General features: G+C 38.4%; 1 protein-coding gene across 1 annotated transcript in view; it reads left to right on the top strand.

Annotated features, from left to right (window-relative positions):
- The window catches only part of GRIK1 (glutamate ionotropic receptor kainate type subunit 1), a 354,625-nt gene that overhangs the window by 289,294 nt on the left and 42,749 nt on the right, over positions 1-22,582 (top strand). Inside the window, 5 exon segments of the mRNA XM_032476648.1 lie at positions 10,008-10,115; positions 12,425-12,469; positions 17,505-17,618; positions 19,427-19,630; positions 20,317-20,540. Coding sequence (XP_032332539.1) covers positions 10,008-10,115; positions 12,425-12,469; positions 17,505-17,618; positions 19,427-19,630; positions 20,317-20,540 — 695 coding nt within the window.

Raw genomic sequence — 22,582 nt, 5'->3', positions numbered from 1 at the left:
TAACTAGTCTCTTCATCAGAAAACAAAGAACAAATCTGTAAAAAAATTTCACTTGAACTATAAATCTTAGTGAAAAAAAATTAGGGGAAAGCCATGAAATGGCATTTTAGTCCTTTTTTTTTAAATTTCATTTTTAAAATCAATTAACTATGGCCCAAGATGCACTTTGGTTATAGAAACTTGGGTTTTTACATAAAAATGTTCCTGAACAAACAATTTCTGATTTTTTTTAAGGACGACACATCAAATACATTAAAACTTCTGTTTGTGTTATGGGAACCCTGGGAACACTAATATAAGCAAGCAAATATGTAAACAAAAAAAGCAATCCTTTAATTTATAAGGTTTTATAATCTAAGTTACTTATATTTTCTGGAAGAAGAAATAAATTTCACACTCACACAATGAGGGGAAAAGACTTTTCTCATCTCCAGACACAGGACACAGGACAGGACAGAGTCATTGAGGGCAGAGGCTTCAGCTCTATAACCTTTGCCATGGGTTGAAAGTAAACATGGAACAAAAATTCATGGGGACAGAATTGAAAGGGTGGTTCTGAGATGCAGTCTCGCTCAAACAAGAGAAAAAGGCTACAAACCAGATCATCAGTTCTTCTCACCGTACAGATGGAGAATAAGATTACCTTCATCTACCTGGCAGATCACCACATAATCAGAATAAAACTTCAGATTCTCAATTATCATTGCCCACAATGGAGAACAACTTGTGTAAATCAGATTCACATACACACAGGGTGCTCTCCTGACTGTGTTCTCCAAGTACCCACTAGTCCCTAGACCTGGTCATGGCCCAAACCAGAGGCTTCTGGAGCCCAGAGGGCACCCTTGACTAAGCAGTGGAGATGATGCTGGGGAGATGGCCCAGGGATCTGGGACCAGACAAGGAGCTACTGGTCCCTGCAGCCAGTTTTGGGGAAAAGAAAATTGCTCAAAGCATGAATTAGGCAAGATATTTTCAGCCTGACAGACTTGAGAAAAACTCTGAATCAAAACACAGAATTGGAAGAAAATAAACAGAAAGAAAAATACAACAGAAACAGAGAAAAGCACATTCTCTCTAGCTCTCAAAAAAAAAAAAAAAGAAAAGAAAAGAAAAGTCTGTCTCTCAATAGAAAACAATTTCCTCCCTGTGCCAAACGAGAATGGCTGTGTCAGGGAAAACTCTAGGAATGGGGCCTTTATCTTCTTTTACATATTTAAGTCCCTTTCAGGGAAAATGATTAAAATAAATCATTTTAACTAAATGAAGATAAAAACTGACTATTACAACAGCCTAGAGTTAAATGCTAGCCACTTACTTTCTTGATACTAAAATATATATAATTTATTCAGAAAATAAATATCATCTTGAGAAAGAGCATACAAATAAGACATTAATGAAAACTTTTTTTTCTTTTTTATCTCTTGATTTTTGTCTGTTGGCCATCAAATAATGTGTCTGATAAGATGAAAAGAAAATCACACCATTTGATACACTTGCTATTAAGCAGTTGCTGTCAAGAGGTCTAACGCAGGGTAGAAATTAAAGCTATTTCCTAAAATAGGGACAATAGTTTAAGTATTGTTTTCAGTTAAGTATACTATAATTGTCCCTTGTGCAAATGCTTCTACATAAGGCAAGTAAATGGTAATTATGACTAATATAATTATATATCATTATCTAAATTGTATATGCTTCAGCATTATCCCAGAAAATGGATTCCTTATGGATTTTATTTATCATATCCAGGAATTAGTCACTGTCTATTCACCCTGATCAATAATGCATTGGTGATTTAATAAATGCTTGTCAACAATTAGTTTGGGAAAAAACATATACAGAAATATTCATCTAGGGATGGGAAGCAGAAAGACACAGGTAATTGCAGCAGTTAGGAGAACTTGGCTTTGAAGGTCAAAAGATAGTTCAGTAAAGAACCAGGCAGGGAGTCTTTGTAGACATCTGAGGCAGGGAAGGAAGCACTGTTAGAGCATGAAAAGGGGACTCTTGCCACTTGGATAAGCAGGGAAGAGAAACGAGAGGTGGGAATTACTCTGCTCCAGTGACTGGAACACTGAATTCAAGAATAAAACTAGTGCAACAGAATCTAAACAAAGGGGCACAATAGATTAACTAATTGGAAATAAAACTGGATTTCTGAACTGGGTTTTAAGATCCTACTATGATCCATGTGCTACATTAAAAGATAAATGCTACCAATTTCTGTTCATTTTTAGAGAGCTCCATAAACTCTGGACAATGTGTTGAATTGACTCACAGCATGACCTCCATAAAGGAAAAGTTGCCTTTAGGAAAAAGCTTTCTGAAAATCCTATAGAGCTTACTGGAGATAACTACCTCCTTCCAAACATGTCAGAAGAAAGGTTAGAACCATACATTTTTAAAAGCATGAAGAAGAGGTTTGAAAATTGACTTAGTCCAAACCTTTAACTCAGTAGAGATTTCCACTGAACCAAAGTCATAGATAAATTGTTCTCCACTCTCAGGTGGTTGTTATCACCTTAATGCAGTAGCTTATTTACTAACTCTCAGTTAACACATCAGTGGATGAAGCCAGCTTTTGACTTGCAAAATAAAGAAAGGAGTGACCCGAGTTCAAAAAGTAGAACTGGGATGTGATGAGGAGGAAAAGGAAGTTGCAATTTTGGGAGATGTACTTAAATACACACAAGAGGATGCTCCCTACTTGCCTTCGATATTGATTTTTTTTTTTTTTGTCTCAGTGCAGAGAATGTGATTACTTATATCTCAGAAAGTGTAACAACAGATGCTACTATTGACCATAAAAAATATGCCATCCTCTTTTTAAAGCTAGTATTAATGTTTGGGATTATAGTCTGTCTTCCTTGGCCATAAACTCTGAAGGCAAAGTTTTAGGTTCTGAAAATGCATTTCTCTTTATGCATCACAGCACTTTAACTCACATCTTGTTTGGCCATATAAACAGCTCGGTTGAGAGTTGTAGGCTTTCCCTGTCCACATATCATTTTCTGACATTAATTTGATTTAACTTCCAGCATTATCAAGTGATAACATGTACTTCTGTCATGATAGCCATTCCATCTGAATGGTACCTAGAAAAATGTTTTGTGCTAGTTGTGTTTGTTCCCAACAAGTTGATTCCATAAAATACTCTCTATGTAAGAATTTTAATAGCAATGCTTTCTTCAAGAAAACCTGTCTATCCTGCTATCAAACTCTTCCTATTAATACTTAATGTTGTACAAGTTATTGGGACAGGGAGATGAAGGAGCTATGCCATCCCTATGTTCTTATGTAGACACATGAATGTTTCCATAAATTTTGTTCTCTGAGAACTACCTGCTGGTCAACCTCCTGTTTACAATCTTGACTTTCTCTGAGTCATCCTCCCCAGTTCTGTCAAAATGATCTCCCTCTAATGTACATCTGCCCATGAAAATCCTAGTCTTGAAACCTTCCAGTGATCCCCAAATGTCTATAGAGCAAAGTCCGAGCATATTAATATGATTCACAACACCTTTTACGAACAGACATCTACTTGCCTTCCCAGGCTCATTTCTCATCATTCCTGACCTCTCTATGGAACCATGACTAATATAATTTATTCTGTATTTCATGATTTTACTCAGGCTGTGAATCTTTGCTTGACCAACTAGTTTCTAAGCTTTTGAGAGCTTAGGCATTCTTTCTTCCAAGAATGTTCCATTGGGGCTTTGTCTTTTTGCCGTTGGAGTAAGTAGAATCCATACTTCTTCCTTCAGTTACTGTGTGCACATTTTTATCCTCACACTTAGTTGCTTCATTGAAATATATTAATGTGTGCTTGTTCCTACTAAACTGTAAACTGCTAGGTTCTGTATTCCCAGATACTTTCTGGCACTGAGAAGATGAGAACCAGGAGCACCAACGATGGAAGTCCCAGTCAGCTCGGTCAGGCAGGGAAAGCAAACTTTCTCTTCCTCTGTCTCTTTGTTGTTTGTCCTAGTCAGGCTCTCAGTGGATTAGATAATGCCTGCTTACATTGGGGAGGGCAATTTGGTTTATTCATCCATTGATTCAAATAGAAACACCTTCATAGTCACACCCAGAGATTATGTTTCATCAGGTAACTGAGCATCCCATGGCTCAGTCAAGTTGACACACAAAAAAATCAACCATCACAACTTCAAATGTAAAACCAAGGTTTAAGCTCCTTTATAGGTGACATAAATCCATTATGTACTTTATATGCTGAAGGAAATTGCATGGTTATGGAATTGTACTTTGGGACAATGAATCTAATGTTGATTCATAAAATGAAATACAGAAGAGATCAGAAAAGACTACATATATGAGACCTGACACATGAGGTAATAAAAGCCAAATACTACAGTTATGAATGTGGGGAAGGAAAATAAAAGGGAGTTGTAAAAACAATCACTGCCAAAAGTGTAAATGTTTTCAATGTTTTAAGAATTGTGTTAAGTTTGATTTAAATCTCTCAAAAACCCTGCATTAATAAACACTGAAATCTGAGATAACCCAGTTTCAGGTTAAGTAACTTGCCTGAAGTCATACCTCAGAGATTTAAAACCGGCTCTGTGATAAGCTCATACTCTTTCCACTGCAATGCTCTGCCTCTTGGCCAAATGGGTAAATATATTCAACACTCACATATGGCATGAACAGTGTGGACAGAGTGTAACTCTCAGAACCTTTTTCACATCTTACACGTATCTGATGAATTTGGTGCAGTGAGGAGAGGAAAAACAGCTAAGTGTATACAAATGACTGAGCTCTCCTTTCTCCTCATCTGTAAGGCAACTCAAATTAGGCAAATTTGCCCAAAAAATCACTTTGTGATTGCAGCTCAAGACTCTCTGGGATCACAATTGTTTTTTTAATTTAATGAAACTACCAAAGATCTCCCATGTGAGTTCTGTGAAGGGCAGACTGCTGTGGTTTTTAGTTCTTAAAATGATGTTGATACTTGTAGAAGGCTGAATAGTGGCTCCCCTAAAAGATATCCATGTCCCAATCTCTCTGGAATCTGCAAGTGTTACCTTATATAGCCAAAAATGACTTTTTTTTTTTTTTTGCCTACATGATTAAAGGAAAGATTTTTCTTTAAATAAAAAGCATTTATTTCTTACAGTCCGGGAGGCTGGAAGTCTAAGATCAGGGTGCCAGCAGGGTTGGATTCTCCGTGCAAGCTCTTTCTGGTTTGCAAATGGCTGCCCTCTTGCTGTGTCCTCTCATGGCTGAGAGGGATTCTTTCATGTGTCTTTTTTCCCAGTTTTTTTGAGAAATAATTGGCATACATCACTGTATAAGTTTAAGGTGAACAGCATGATGGTTCAATTTATATATATTGTGAACTGATTATCACAGTAGATTCAGCTAACATCCACTATTTTATGTTTTTATGATACTAACATTCTTTTTCTACCACTCAAAGAAGTCCCTTTAGCATTTCTTATAAGGCAGGTCTAGTGGTAATGAACTTCCTTAGACTTTATTTGCTGAGGAAAGTCCTATTCCTCCTTTATTTCTGAAGAACAGGTTCACCAGGTGTAGAATTCTTGGCTGACAGTTATTTTCTTTTAATATTTTGAATATGTCATCTCATTCTCTCTTGGCCTGAAAAGTTTCTGTTGAGAAATCTACCAATAGTTTTATGGAATTCCCCTTGTATGTAACTACTCTCTTTCTCTTGTGGTTTTTAAAATCCTTTGAAAACAAAAACATTAATTTGAAAAGATATGTACATTCCAATGTCATAAAAGCATTACTTACAATAGCCAAGATATGAAAGCAACCTAAGTGTCCATCAACAGATGAATGGATACAGAAGGCTCAGTATATATATATACATACACACACACTCACACATACACTCACTCACACACACACACACACACACACACACACACACACACGTACACAATGGAATATTACTTAGCCACGGGAAAGAATGAAATGCTGCCATTTGTAACAACATGGATGGACCTGGAGGGCATTATGCATAGTGAAATAAATCAGATAGAGGAAGACAAGTACTCTATGCTACCACTTATACATGGAATCTAAAAAAATGAAAACAAATGAATTATATAACAAAACAGAAGCAGATTCATAGAGAACAAACTAATAGTTACCAGTAGGGAGAGGGAAGGGAGGAGAGGTATAATAGGGGTATGGGATTAAAAGATATGAACTGCTATGTATTAAATAGATAAGCAACAAGGATATATTGTACAGAACAGGAAAATATAGCCATTGTTTTGTAATTACTTTAAATGGGGTAGAAGCTATAAAAATATTGAATCACTATGTTTTACACCTGAAGCTAATATAATATTGTAAATTAACTGTACTTCAATAAAAAAATGGAAAATACAAATTCAATATAGTTATTCAATTCTTAAGTATAACTTACATGTAAGACAGATAAAAGTCATCAACAGGTAATAAATTATTCTGAAGAGCATCTTATTTCCAGAGGGAAGAAAATGAATATTGTTATAGTTTTCAATTTACAACCTTATTGAACAAATTAGAATAACATTGATAGTGATTTTTATACATCATTATTAATTTTCTTATATCAGTTGAGATAATGTCTGAAAAGATTGAATTGGTAAAATTGAAAGTGTTTTCTTAGAAACTGTTTCCATAAGCCATCTGCTATGGCTTGGTCCATAGAAATAGAAACCAATGACACAATACACTGTTCAGCTGGTGGCTCTCAATTACGAAAACTTTCATAATTATTAAATGTTATTTTAAATCTTTGTGCTTTATGTTATCTGAACCACTGAAAGTATTGTCTTGAATGTGTGTGTGTTACCATTTTATATATATATATATATATATATATATATATATATATATGCACACAGATATATGTATATATAAAACTATCCTATATAGATATATACTACATAGTTAAACATGTATAAAATAAAACATCCTTTCTCTAAAAAAAAATGCTCTCTTTGACTTTTGACAGTTTAATTATAAAGAGCCTTATTTGGGTTCAACCTATTTGGGGTCCTTAGGGCCTAATGGATCTGGATGTCCATTTTTCTCCCCAGGTTCAGGAAGTTTGCAGCTACTACTGCTCTAGATATACTTTCTGTCCCTTTCTTTTTCCCCTTTCCTTCTGGAATTCCCATAATGCGAATATTGTTTCTTTTTATTGTGTCCCAAAACTCCCATAGGCTTTTTTCACCTTTTTAAAAATTATTTTTGCTCCTCTGACTGGGTAATTTTGGATGTCTTGTCTTCCAGGTCATTGATTCTTTCTTCTGCATGGTCAAGTCTACTGTTGAAACTCTCTGTTGAATTCTTCAGTTCAGTCATTCTACTTTTCAACTCTGGAGTTTCTTTTTGGTGTTTTGTTGTTTTTTTAAAAAAAATGTTTGATAGTTGTTATTTTCTTATCATACTTCTCATTTTGTTCACGCATTATTTTCCTAATTTTGTTTAGTTCTTTTTTCTTTGTTTTCTTGTAGTTCACTAAACTTCCTTGAGAGGATTATTCTGAATTCTTTGCCTGACAGTTCATAGATTCCTATTCATTAGAATCAGTTATTAGAGCTGTATTAGCTTCCTTTAGTGGTGTCACATTGACCTAATGTTTTGTGATCCTTGATTCCTTACATTGGTATCTGCACATTTGGGTAACTTGGCTCTTCTTCAAGACTTTACAGGTTTGCTTTGGCAAAGACAGTTTTCTACCAGCCAGCTTTGTTTAAATTTCTGGGTGTGTCTGCTGGCAATGTCCTTGGGCAGGTGGAGCCTACTATTATGGTCTATTTTGGGAAGAAGCAACTGTTCAAGCTCAAAGGATAAGGATAAGAATCGTGGCACTGTCTAGGGACAGTTGGATAGGACAGTGGCTTGGTTTCCTACTCAAGTAAGGCCACAGGATGGTCTCTCTGGTTGCCTGATTCTCTGGCCAGGCTTACTAGAAGGTTGCAACTAGGAACTATGTTCAGGAGTAGATGGGGCTACAAATAGCTTCTTTGCCCTGACCGGACAGCACAATGAGACCCAGGGCTTGGGCAACTCACTGGGGATCCAAATCTGTTTAGAGTGTGTAATGATTTCCTGGTCAGGTGAGGCCACCAGCTTTGCTCTGCAGACTGGGAAAGCTATGAACTATGCTTTCTGTTCAGATACCACTGTACACAGTGCTATTGGACGGGCTACTCTGTGTGCTTTGGTTAGATTCCATGGTCAGACAAGACAAAAGCTGTATCCAATGATGAGTGGAGCTATGAATTAGATTCCTTGTCCAGGCACAGTGGGAGAAGAGGTGCTGAAGCCAGTGTAACTGTTGTCTTAACTCAAGCTGACCCGCACTCCAAGTTCCCTAACCAAACAGGGCTGCTGGCTTTGCTCTGCAAACTATTGGCTTTGCCCACCCACCTTTTGGTTCAAGTGTCACTGGGTCACATAACTTCTAGGAGTTGTCTCTAGCCTTTCTGGTCAGATGGGGTCAAAAAATAATCTTCACATCAAATGGAGCTGTGATTCAGCTCCTTGACCTGATATGGGCAAACTGGACTCTAGGGCCAGCAGAATGTCTCATTTGAGGATCCAAATTAGTATATCTATACACTGCCTATTTCTCTGGTCAGAGTGCACCCCCAACTTGGTTCTTCAGATAAGTGAAGCCTCTGGTTGGGATTACTGCTTGGGCACTGCAGGTGTAAACTTGGTCGGCCAAGATCTGTGGTGGTTGCTGCAGGCCCCTCCCCACTTCTCCATCACAGTCCAATTTCCAGTGGTTTAGCCCCACAGATTCCCCTGCCTTCCCTGAGGAGTGAGATCAGAGCAGGGGCTTCTGCAAAGCTACGCACGATGGTGAGGGAGCTGGTTTTCCCCCAGTTTCTCTTTTCCCACTGGAGGAGCCAGAGGCTTAGGGGAGACCTCCCCACATGTTACTATGCTGGCCTGGGGAAAGGGCGGTGCAGTCAACATGTAGATACTTCTCTTAACCTTCTAATGCAGTTTGTCTTGGTCTCTGTGGTGCAGGGAGCTCGCGCCAGCCTCGGCCTTGTGTTCTATGATTCACTCAGTGGTGTCTTGCTCTTGAATAGTTGTTTGCTGTTCTTCTAGTAACGGGGAAGGAAGTCAGGAACAACCTATGTCATTATCTTGGTGACATCACTCCAAATGAAGGATTTTTGAGTTGGGAAATTATCCTGGATTATTTGCATGGGTCCTAAATGCAATCACAAGTGTCCTTATAAGAGAGATGCAGAAGGAGATTACACAGAAGAGGAGAAGGCAAGGTGACCACAGATGCAGAGATCAGAGTGAGGCAGCCACAAGACTAGGATTGCTGGCAGCTACCAGCAGCGGGAAGAAGCAAGGAGTCAGCCTCCGGAGGGAGGGAGCACGGCCCTGCTGACACTTTGTTTCACCCAGTGATACTGATTTTGGACTTCTGCTCTGGTTTCCAGCATTTTGAGAGAATAAATTTCTGTTGTTTTAAGCCACCAAGCTTGTGACAATTTGCTACAATAGCTACAGGAAACTAATATAATTCCCAAATGACACTGGAAAGCCTAAATCACAAACCTTCTAAAATTTTGATAATACATCACTGGATTATATCCTTTTCACAGAGAAAAAAAAGTGGGGGTACTTCCCCTGGGCAGTACCTTGGCAGGGATTTGGACTGACCTTGGAAAACAGAATATTATGACTTCCCAGACTTTGTTTACTCCATGTGCAGACCATTTTACAGTCATTTTTTCCATATTGCCCGTCTCGATTGCCACTATTGCAGATTTGACTGATGTTAAGATGTTAGAACTGACGAAATAAATGGGTGCTAATAAAACAATGAAGTGTTCAGCTATCAAGTCACTGAACCAATGCAACGGTTTATAACACCATGATGAAACCGAATAATTGGATACTGTGATGAATTTGAGGTATTACGGTTTTGATGGTGTTAGAATTATGATAAGTGTTAAGCAGTAATGCCACGTTCCTTCTGTCCATAGGCTCAGTGGGATGGCTTGACTGGGCGTATCACCTTCAATAAAACCGATGGCTTGAGGAAGGATTTCAATCTGGACATTATTAGTCTCAAAGAGGAAGGAACTGAAAAGGTAACCTCCTCAATAATAAATGTGAAAATTAAAAAAAAGCACTGCTTATGCATTTTAATTGCACAAACAGGTAGGGAAATAATAAAGGGATTCTCCTGGCATGTTCATTTATATCCAGTCTTTTAGATCCCTTTCCCAGAACTGCAGATCGATGTTAATGTGTCACATTTTAAAGTGTGTGTTATTAATAGCAATGCTAATGTTTACATAGTGCTTGGTTTATATAGCAAGCATGATTATATTATATTTTATATATATATAATATATATATAAATAAAACCCCATGGGTGGGTGTCATTAGCCCCTTTTCTCAAAGGTTTTTAAACTTGGAAAATCAGAAGCTGTCAATGATTTATCTTTGGAATGGCATACAAAGGTTACTCAGAAATGAATTTTAATTGCACTCCATTTTGAGATTGGTGACAGAGGAGCAGAATAAAGTAGGATGGAAAAAGCTTACTGAAGCAAACTAACTTTGCATCCTTAATTTTAGGAGGAAATATGACAAAAAATGTATTTTAATGTTGAGTTCTGATTTTAGGATTATTTTAGTTGTAATTCTCAACATCTCAAAGTTTCCATTTCCTTCTTTGTTACTATTTAGGGCAATACAAATGTAGGCTATTTAGTTTATTATTATATTATTATTATTATAATAAATAATTTGCCTCCTTGGTGTACTTTGTTATAACAATTTGAGCATTCACTATTATGTGTCGGAATTAATTGACACTTATAGTGTGAAGGCTTTGCCTTTAGAACCTTAAAGAAAAAAGATTTTGAAACCCACAAAACAATTGTCTGAACACCAAAACTCTACAATCCAGCACTTCTTTTTCACTGTAGCGGACAAGAAGGTATACTTAATGTAAAAGAGTGACTTTGGGAGCAATCAGTTACTTACTCAATTGAAATATTTGGATAGATTTTTTTTTAAATGAGTTAAGGTTTCCATTTCTGTTTTGTTGCTTCTGTTAACTGAGACACATTTTTGTTAGGTCCTAACTATGCTCCACCCCCAAATAGCTTAATTAAAACAAACAAAGATTAATTAGGCTGAATGTGAGAGAAGGTAACCACTAGTGTTGAAATGTTTGAGGAAAATAATTAGTTTGCAGCCTTGAGAGTACGCATTATACATGCAGGTTTCCCGTTTCGAAAATGCCCTCTCTCTTCATCTCCTCTCTTCCTCTCTCTGTCTCTGTCGCTGTCTCTCTGTCTCTCTCTCTCCCCTTCCTTCTCTCTCAGCCTTCTTCACTCTGATTTCCTTGTCTCTTAGTTTACATGCTCTGAGTACAAGACATACACCTGCCTCCATAATGGGAGATGGGACTTGGGCTGCAGGGAACAAAAGAAAGGAAAGTTATACTTGCTATGGACTAAAAGCTTATAATTTTTTTTTTAATGTCTGACTCTCTATACATGCTTCTCTCTCCCTCTCCACTCCTATTAGTGTAAGAATTGAAAAGGGAAGAAAGGCTGTTAAGGAAACATCTTTTGGGATGAGACGTGTGATGAAATAGATGGAGCTGTTGTTACCTTTCCCCACTATTTATACTCTGCAATAGTATGCACATTCTGTTGGTGTTTTTCCAGCAAAGGCAAAATCGAATTAGATGAAAGTGTTTTCTCAATTTGTTTCTGATCTCTTCATTGTTTGCAATAACTTTTCTTTCTTCAGGTGATTTGGGCTCAATTCCTGAGAAGGCTGATTGAGCCTTAAAGCAATGGGAAGTCAACCCATCGGTCTCAGGCGCCAAGGGTGGAAATGTCCAATCTTTTCATGTCAGCCTTTTGCGGGGTCCACAGGGAAAGCTGTTAGAAAAGCCTATTTACTCACTTTCAGTCGTTTCTACTGCCCGGAAGCCCTTAATCAAAGAAAAAGTCATTAAGTACACTTTCTTTTCATTTAGGAATAGTGTGTGTGTGTGCATGTGTGTGTGTGTGTTGATTGACTAATTCGGTTATGAATGCCTCGAACAGGTCTTCTTAAGGAATGATGAAGACCCTTTAATTCTGCAGCATAGTGTGCAAATTCAAAAGAATTTTAAGTGATTTTTTTTTGTGTGTGAAAGGAAAAGTGAAAATCAGGTTGTACCACCAAGTAGAAGTAACTTCTGTGGGACCCAAGTGCTTGTTTCATCTCTTTACTGTACTTATTCTGAGGCTCTGTATCGAATTAAGATGCAAGATTCCAAACGATGGGAGGGGGTTGTAACTCTGTGAGTACTCACACACCATGATACCTTTTGGCTCCCATGCTCCATTTTAATTAAGTGCTATTTTTATTTTTCCCTCCAATAACCAAGGCTGCTGGCGAAGTGTCTAAACACTTATATAAAGTGTGGAAGAAGGTTTGTACATGGACTAAACCTGCAGGAAATCTGGGCGTGGGGTGGGGAATATCAAAGGAAAAGCCTGCATCCTTCTAGTTTTGCCAGACCAGTAGATCTCCGATTGCAGTTTAGAGGCGATATTCCATGTAAAGGGAGAAGGGGGGTGGTTGAATACATAGTCTCTCAACCACATTGCCTGTGAATTGAAGCAGGCTTGAGATGATTCAATGATGATGCATTAATTATTCCTCCACCCTAGATTATTTTTGTTTCTCTGAGGCAGGATCAGTCCCTATTAGGACTGAAAGCAGGTAACTTAGCAGAAGCAGACCCTGGTCCATTTATATTCTTTCTCAAAACACTAAGTATTTTTCCCTACGGGACATCAAAACAATAGATTAGATCCATCAGACAAGTCAGACGGGCTAAGGCTCAGAGGGACTGGAACAGCTCCTTCAGCATCACCACCACAAAATATGAGCCACTTTCAGAAATTCCCTTTTCTTATGAGCCATCTTTGTTTTACGCAGTAAAACAAAACTTTGTCAGTGCATATTGTTTCGCAATTTGTTTTAGAGTCACAGTTTCCAGAGGACAAAGACATTAGAGATTTTGCAAGGGAAATGAGATTATCTTGTAAATCATAACACCTACTATTTCACAGTTTATTGTACAGTATCATGTTGTCAATGAATGTGCACAGATTTATTATAGAAGCAAACGTTAGACATTACAAACGTTCAGATCAGGAAAATGTCACAGTGATGTGCAAACATTGTCTTTCATTCTCTCTCTCTAAACCACTTGCTGAAATATCTGCTGACTGATGGATGGACCTTAAATTACTCCAGGTTGTCCAATTTGAACAGTTTTGCTGTTGGGGTCACTTCCACCTTTTGAGTTATCAGTTAAGTCACAGAAAGTGTAAACAATTTCTCCTGTAGTCGAAAAGCTTGTCTCCCTTTTGGGAGTACACAGATGAGCTCAAAAATGTCCTGCTTCGAAGTTAAAAAAAAAAAAACAAAAAAAAAAAAAAACAGAGGTTTAATTACCTCGTTTTAATCTTCAGTAAATCAAGCTACCAAAGGCACAGGGAAGGCAATCCCATCTCCTCTCTGCTAACAGATAGCGCCCCGAAAGAAACTTATTATACTAATCCAGCTTGAGACTCCAGGCACTTTATGCAATGTTGAATTAATTCAAACCAAATATCCTAGGGAATGGAATCCAAGCCCTAAAATTATACACCAGGTAGGGGAATGTCCTTTATTTGTCACTAAACTGCAATAATCACCCCCACTTCCCAGGGATGCACTTCCTGGCTTTCCTCCTTCCTCCATGCTTTTGTGCCTCTTCCTTCCTGCTGATCCATCATTGCTCACGTTGTAAGTTGTATATACTGTGGTGTGCTGTTTTGTGTTGTGACTACTCGTCCACAACTTACAGTCACCTGATGCTAGCACATGAGACGTGTCCAGACACAACAAACACATGGTCCTTTGCCAGAAAGAGAAGAATTCATCCCCACTGCATTCAAATTCCAAAAGCTCTTGTCTGCACTCGGAGCATTTTCAGTATAGAATAGCCTGCCTGAAAATCTTTCCAAAAGAAGGATACGACCATCTTTACAAAGCTCATCTCTTAAATATATTCATGAAGCTCATCATACAGAAAACAGATGCACCTTTGTTTTCCTGGATACTTGATAATTTCACTCAGCAATTTTGGGTTTTGTGTTTTTGTGAATCACACTTCAGGTTTGGAAGATAGATACTAGTCACTCTCTGAAGCATCCCTTTGTTGGATTACCTTTAAAAAAAAAGTTTGCTTAATTGTATTTGGACTCTCGTTTTCAAATGCTTCCCTCTGCTGTCCTAGATAATAAATGACTGCCCCCTCATCCCAGTTTACAAAGTGAAAGAAGGCAGGGCCAGACAATTTAGCTTTCGAGTGTTCCTCCCTACAGATAATTGACCCATCCTCCACTACATCTCACTGGTAAATTACTGCTGACTGTTTTTGCTATACACTTTGAAAATTGAGGTTCTGTTTCCTGGAGACCTCCTTCAAGGTCAAAAAACAGGACTGAAATGCTAAATGTCCTGGCATCTGGTTAACTGTCTCCCTTTCCCCAGCACACGTGAATCATGAGATCTTCTTTTTCAGAAAAAGACATTTATTTGCTAACATGTTCATTTACTTCAACTGACAGATAAAGGCAGTTGACAACTTAGGTTTAAAGGACAAACACACACACACACACACACACACACACACACACACACACAAACATTTTACTGCTTTGCTGATTAAAAGATGTGAAAACAGAATGCTGAGATCATTCAAACCTCACATGCACTCTATCCACTTTTCAGGAATAGCCTGATCATCACTATATTTTGACAGTCTTTTAGTCTAAATTTGAGGGAACTTCCGTTACACAGATAGTGGGAAAAAATTCTCCCGTTTCCTATTTCATGGATGAATGTTTGCACTGAATGGGACTTTGGGGCTCTGTTGACTAGAAATGCAGCAGCAGTGATATGTGACCTTCCACACTTTGAGTGAGGCTGGTGAAAGAAATAAAAGCTAGATGCTGAGCTGTGGGGTGTATTTGTCTACAAATTCAAGTTTGTATTTTAAAAAGAATTGGTGCTGCGAGGCCATTCAACACTGCCATATTTAAATATTAGTGTAGGTCCTTTAAATACTTGACATTAATAGAAATAAGAGTTACAGAGAACACATTTCATAACTTAACAAATTGGCTAAAAAACAATTATTTTCTCCACCTTTCGATACTTAATTAAAAATTAGGTTCCATTCTCCCCAGTGTCTGAATCAATGTTTAATTACAAACACAGCCAGGGCCCAGTTTACACACAGTCTTCATAGAGTTAGAAGTCAGCTGTTCACAAACTAAAGTATATCTTTGGATTAAAACCAGTAGACTCCCAGTTGTGGTTAGCCTCAGTTATGTTTCCTGGAAGCAAGAATTTCTGTCCCAAAAAACCGAGAGTAGGTTTGGAGGTTAGAAGCGAAAAAAGAAAAAGTTGTTCCCCTTTCCTGGATTTAAAACCAGACAAAGAAAAGTAAAGATTTGTCAACCAGCAGACCTGTGCCATGTGCACTCCAAGTGACAGACATCATACTTGATCCTGGAGAGACTGAATGGTTATTAAAGGGGCCATCCTACAGCTTAATCCTAACTCCAACACCCTCTCTGCAGACAGGATCAAAATACTCCCAAATGAAAACACTACCCCCAAACCCCAATTTACCTAGGCCTGTCTCCTTATTTCACCGACCAACTAGCCTTAATTAAGTATGGAAAGAAGACAGTGACATTGAAATAGTTCACACCAACTTGTGAATGAGTGATAATCCTCGAAACTTCCTGAAAGAATTTACATTTCCAAAAAGAGTATTTGTCAAGCTAAATGAATTTTCAGCCGCTGTATTTAGGCAGTAAATCAAAGTAAAGAAATAGAAAAGGAAAGAAGCTGAACATTCCCACAGGTGAAATTTTATTTAATCATCAGAAAAGCTCTATTGTCTCCATTTTGCTGGTAAAGAAATTGAGGCACAGCAGGGTTAATTAACTTGCCCAAGGTCACACTGCTGGTAAATTGCAAAATTAGGATCTGGACAAAAGTCTGTCTGAAAAGCTCACACTCTGTCCAGCTAGCCACATGTCCTCCCATTGCAAGAATATACTTGGAGATCACGCATAGGTCCACCCTGCCCATCCCTGAGTACATCCAGGTGTTGGTATTCCTAAACTGCCCCTGTTTTTTTATAGCTCCTTTACTTTATCAGCTTTCAAACACATTTTTCATAAAAAAAAAAATTTCACTAATGGTTCCAAGTTCTTTCATAACAAGGCAAACTTAAAGAAATTACTGGGGAGGTCATTTGGATGTTCTTTATTATTAACATTTGTGCAGCTTTTCACACATACCAACACTTTCACATACATTAGTCATTTGATCTTCTCAACATATAAACTACTTTACAGATAGACAACCAAAGCTCAGAAAGGTTAGCGTCCTGTCCAAGGTCACATAGCAACCAGGTTGGCCTGGCTCTGAGGCACATCTGCATTCCATCTCACCAGGCTTCAAAGAGTTCAATTCCCTAAGGCTCTTTGTCTGGCTTTCCCCCAGGGGCTAAACAAATCAGTATACTTCTATAGGGTCTAATGCCCCAGGAATGACTTGACCACAGGGCAAAATTTGGGTCATTTCTTAAAAGAGCAGGGGGCTTCACTGAGTGCCAGTTGCATCAGTAGGTTCTGGGATAGTAGCGATAAAAGTGAATACCTTCATGGAAGGCATTCATGGGCAAGTGAACAAACAGGACAGGTAAACTGATGATAATTACAGAAGAAGGTCTAGAACGGAGGTACTGATAGAGACCTACCAGACTCCACAAGAGACACTCCTACCCAGCCCTGGCTCCTGAATGAAGATAGACCTAGAACTCAGACTACTGCTCATCCACACTTTTTCTTTCATTTATCTTTCCCTTTTAGATGCCCAGCCTCTCCACTATCTGTCCTGCTCCCTCCACCCCATTCCTTGTAAGTTTTAAGGGCACTGATGGTAATACTTTGACAATGTAAGTTTTGTAATGATAAAATGTGAGCTCCACAAGAGCAGAAATTTTTGTCTCTTTTGTCCATTGCTGTGTCCTTTAATGCCTAGAAGGATGCCTGGCATACAAGTAGGTACTCACCAAATACATCTTGGAAGAAAATCTGATACTCATTTAAGAATTCTTGATTTTGAAAAAGAACAATGAATGTAATATATTAAAAACAAAAAGACCTCCCCCGACTCCACCCCAAGTCGTACAGATGTTCTGTTTCATCTACACATCGTTCTTCCATTGTTTCGTTTTCCCACATTTAGTAGCTTCCACTGTGATGTCCTGGTGTCCTCTTCCCAGACGCTGAGCTTTTGTGCCCATTCCTGGTGTAGAAGGGGCCTCTCTTTAGCATAAATGCCATCACTGACAGCCAGCAGCCTCTGATGTACTGTGTTCTGTGTAGATTGGGATTTGGAACTCCAACAGTGGGCTTAACATGACAGATGGCAACAAAGACAGGTCCAATAATATCACTGATTCGCTGGCCAACCGAACGCTCATCGTCACCACAATTCTGGTAAGTTGACTGTGTGGGATTCAGGGCATCTTAACCCGACTCCTACTCTAGACCTTGAAGGATTCCTCAACTATCTTTTTCATGCAAACAACTCTGTATGCAAATGTCTATTTTTAATTGGGACACTAGAAGCATATGTTTGTGTAGACCTATAATTGGATTGAATTATAAGCTTCCAACATTGTTCTGAAGACCTCCCACCTCCAATCCATTCTCAGCTCTGTTCTGCCCCCTCTCAGCCCCACCCAGCTGGTCTCCTTTGCTCTCTGGCTGCTGGTTGGTTTCAACCAAGAAGAGACTCTAGCAAGAGACCAAGGAAGTGGAGGAAGAGAAGCAAAGAAAATTTTCTCCTGCCTCCCAGTGGTATTGTCAGAACCTCTGTCTTTCATAACCATAGCATATATCCTGCCAAATACCCTGCTTCCATACTCTGGTTGCACTGGGATTCTGGAACACTCTTTCCTCCCTTCCTGCCTCAGCCTTAGATTCCTAATTATGTTGGTCCCTGGGTGTCTACATCCCACTCCCACTCCCACTCTCGCCTCCATCCCTGTTGGCTCCCTTTACCCCATTCATTCTTCTGTAAATGGAATAGCCCCTTTATTAATGGCTCTTTACCCCCTGGTAAAGGTACCCCCTGGTCCCTGTTGGAAACACTGTCATACCTCCATTCAGCCACTGTACACTCTCAGGCTCTTCATTCTCCCTCTATGCCCGACCTTAACCCAAGAAATAAAGGATGTGCACCTCTAAAACCTTCACTTTCAGACACAACTGCCTTATTTGGTTTGGTCCATAAAGTCAGGCCAATTTATGTCTGAAATAGTTAACTTCTGAGAATTGTTCACCCAAAATGAAAACTGTTTTGCTTTTCTGGTGACTGCTGTCTCTGCGACTTTCTCATAGAACTACAAAGTTAGCTACTTCTCTCAGTTCGTTTGAGGATAAGCCTAAACATAAAAGATATATCAGTAATGTAGTCACTTTTATGATTTTATAAAATAAAATAAAGTTTCATTTAGTCAAATGAGAATTAATAAGGTTATAGATACATAGTTGTAAGGAAATGTCCTTTTCTCATAAGATAGAGGATGTATCATGTAACCACATGGCCAAAGAATTTACCAGATGTGAGATCTGAGGTGAGTTCAAATAAGAAAATGGAACCAATGATAAAAGAAGACATTGAGATAGTCTCTGGATAAGATATGCTGAAGGAAACCAAGAAAAACATGTAAATAATAAGATGATAGTGAAATTGAGATGAACTTTAGCCAAAAGATGAGGAAATTAGAGTGTTCAGGGTATTCAGTAGGCAGCAAGTTTGAAGGACAAGAGGATATGCTTGCTGATTCAGGTTTCCTGTTTGTGGTAGGCGACGCTCATAGAGAAAAGCTAGGAGGTTGGGTGGCCACGCAGCAGAAGCGTGTGTGTGAGCATGACATCCAGACATCCAGGCATCAGATCCTGCACTGCCGTCGCTGCCAGACCTCACGTTTAAATATGGTTGTGTCTCTATAGCACCCCTCACTCCCAGCTCTTCCCTCAGCAGTGGAGGGGGGAAAAAAATCTCTCAATCAAAGAGAGAGAAGGGAGAGAAAGTAATACATGAAGCGTTCTGTATTTGTAGAGGATGTAGGTGGGATGAGTTTAGCAAAGGCAGGAAGGGGAATGAGTTTTTTTAGTACTCTCAAATCTTAAAAATCATTTTCAAATATTTTCTATCTCCTGGTTGTTGATGGAGCTTGTGTAAGTAAATTCTGCTGTTCATTATAACAAGAGTCTCATATGTGGTTTGTTTCATATAGGAAGAACCCTATGTGATGTACAGGAAATCTGATAAACCCCTATATGGAAATGACAGATTTGAAGGGTATTGCCTGGATCTATTGAAGGAATTGTCAAACATCCTGGGTTTCATTTATGATGTTAAACTCGTCCCCGATGGCAAATATGGAGCCCAGAATGACAAAGGAGAGTGGAATGGAATGGTCAAAGAACTTATAGATCATGTAAGCAAAAATACATCTCCTACATATGGTTCTTAAATGCCTTAAAATATGCGTAATAAGAAGAAGTAAAAGAAAGGAAAAAATGGTTGAGTCAGAGTCAGAAGACATGATCTACTTTTTTTTTTTTTTTTGAATCACAAAAATGGTTTTAAAAGTGGGAGAAAACAACTTACAAATGGAGTTTGCTTACTTAGGAGGGCAAGTAAGGATAAAAATTGAGGATAAAAATGTATGGGCCCATCCTCCATCCTGAAGAATAAATGTGAATGATTTAGTTAAAAAAATTTTGAAATTTTCAGCTCAGAGAAAAATCTCATCAACCACTTTGATGACCAAGTTGCTCATTTCTCACTTTTCTCACATGCCCTTTTTTAAAGACATTCTTCTGCAGCTTTTTTCCTCCTTTTAGTTCCAGAATGTATAATGTCATGTGTGTGTGTGTGTGTGTGTGTGTGTGTGTGTGTGTGTTTCACACCTTCTGGTTTCTCTTTGCTGATAAATATTATTTCATAAACATAACTGTGTACATCAACTGTTTTTATATTGGAGCCAATCATCACAGAAGCATCTTGTGTGAGAAGCGTTTGGAGTTGAGAATAGGGATAATCAGGAGAATCAGGAAAAGTCTAGACAGTTGCCGAGAAGCTAGACCCCCTAAGGTGACAGTTTCCAACTCGCTGTTGCAGAGGGCTGACCTGGCAGTGGCTCCTCTTACCATCACCTACGTGCGGGAGAAAGTCATCGACTTCTCCAAGCCCTTCATGACCCTGGGCATCAGCATTCTCTACCGGAAGCCCAATGGCACCAACCCAGGAGTCTTCTCCTTCCTCAACCCGCTGTCCCCTGACATTTGGATGTATGTGCTCTTAGCCTGCCTAGGAGTCAGCTGTGTGCTCTTTGTGATCGCAAGGTAAGTCCAAGGGCTACTGAACTTAAAACAGACCTAGGTCAGTCTCAGATTGACCTGGATGCTCTAGGAATTTAATCTGTTATGTCTGGTTTTGATTAATACCAGGTAACTCTTTCCCTGACATAATTATAAAGCTGGGAAGACTACCCTGGTCTGGAAAGGTCTTACAGATTCACAAGGCAGACAAGTCAAAGACATTAGGAGCATCAAAGTATCCTTTTGTTTTGCCTAGTGTTCTAGCCCATCAAGCTCTCCCTCGTATGAATATTTACATACTTTTAAAAGATAGTAGGAAGAGAATTTTATATTGATTTAATTGCATCAGTATTTGAAGCAACATAAAATGGTTATTTACCATTTTTCCTGAAGTATATTGCCACAAAAGCAATAGCTCAGCTAACAAACCTAAAATGTTTCAACAGGAAAGACGAGCATGGTACCCAGATACTTGACCCCTGGAATATTCTCAAATATTAAACAAATCAGAAAAAAAAAGTTAGCTAGGAGTTGTAGTAGCAAATAAGAAACACTAGAGTAAATCAAGATTGTGAAATCCTCAGGAATAAAGACAAATACTTTGAAAATTTTATAAAATTTATTTTTAAGACACTGGAGAGTTAACAAGAGAACTCTAGAAATAACTGTGAAAGGAAAGATGAGTTACATATATAGTCTTCAGGCATGAAATCTTTATGCCACCCTGATGAATCAGTCTGGGTTTTATTTTCTGAAATAACTCTACATTTAACCATTCTGCTCTACACAGTTTTCAAAGGATTTTTATGCCATTCAGTAGCTCGTATTTTCTAAATACCTTTGATACTGAATTTGAAACACAGCTGTTTCATCTTTCTGTTGGCTTAAACATTTGATATCCCTAGATAAACCATGTAAAAAATAATTGCTTTTTTATATCCTCTGCTCATTTTCAATCTTTTTCATCTTTCACCAAAACTCAGTGAACTTTTTCCCTAATCAATTTTTTGTTTTCCCTCCAGGAATTTCTAAGAGAAACATTTCTTCATGCTAGTTCTTTGTCATTGTCCACTGTCTGGTTTTGATTAATGCCAGGTAACTCTTTCCCTGACATAATTATAAAAAGCTGGGAAAAATAACCTAGTCTGGAAAGGTCTTACAGATTCACAAGGCAGACATAGTCAAAGCAAATGAATGTGTGTTCTCACATGTGGGTGAGACATATACATTTAATATAAAATGAATGTTCTGAAGTTCTCTAGACCTCACAAAGTATACCATTACCAAATCCTAGATTGTTTTCCAAATTTTGTACAGATATTAAGCTATTTTTAAATTATGACCAAAGCTTTCTCCCCATATGTCTTACCTCAGAAAATAATCTATTGGAGTATGTAGAGTGATATTATCTTTTCTTACTTCAATACTCAGTCAGTGGTTCTCAACCGAGATTTTACCCCCAGGGAACATCTGACATTGTCTGGAAACAGTTTTGAATGTCACAACTTAGGGTGGAGGAATCTAGTAGGTCCAGGGATGGTACTAAACATCCTATACTGTGCAGCCCAGCCCTCCCCATCACAACAATGAATTACCCCAAAATGTCAGCAGCACAAAGTTTGAAAAGTCGTGTTCTAAATAATTAAAGATGATATCGCTTTGATTATCAAAACTTTCAAAGACAAATCACTCACCTTTGGAGATACATTTACCACCTTAGCTCCTAAGTGAAATGGCCATAAATGACCACCTTAAGGTGATGTACCCTCTAACAACAAATAAGAAATCTCCGCTGGCTTGTTGCTCCATTCCGCTGTGCTGGGGTCCACACCTGCTGGGTGGTTTTAGGGCTAGAAGAGCAATCCAAGCAGCACAGGGCAATAGAATGAGTTCCCACATTCCCCAGTTTGCTGCTTTGTCTAGTAGAGATGCTGATGCGTAGAATAGACAAGACAATGTTGATGAGGAGGCAAGTACATTATTTACGACACTGACTTGACCAAAGCCAGTGAAAGAAAAAAAAAAAAATATATATATATATATATATATATATATATATATATATA

The sequence above is a fragment of the Camelus ferus genome, chromosome 1 (assembly GCF_009834535.1).
Source record: "Camelus ferus isolate YT-003-E chromosome 1, BCGSAC_Cfer_1.0, whole genome shotgun sequence".
Classification (NCBI taxonomy): Eukaryota; Metazoa; Chordata; class Mammalia; order Artiodactyla; family Camelidae; genus Camelus; species Camelus ferus.
The sequence above is the reverse complement of the archived record's forward strand: the minus strand, read 5'-3'. Positions and strand labels throughout refer to the sequence as shown.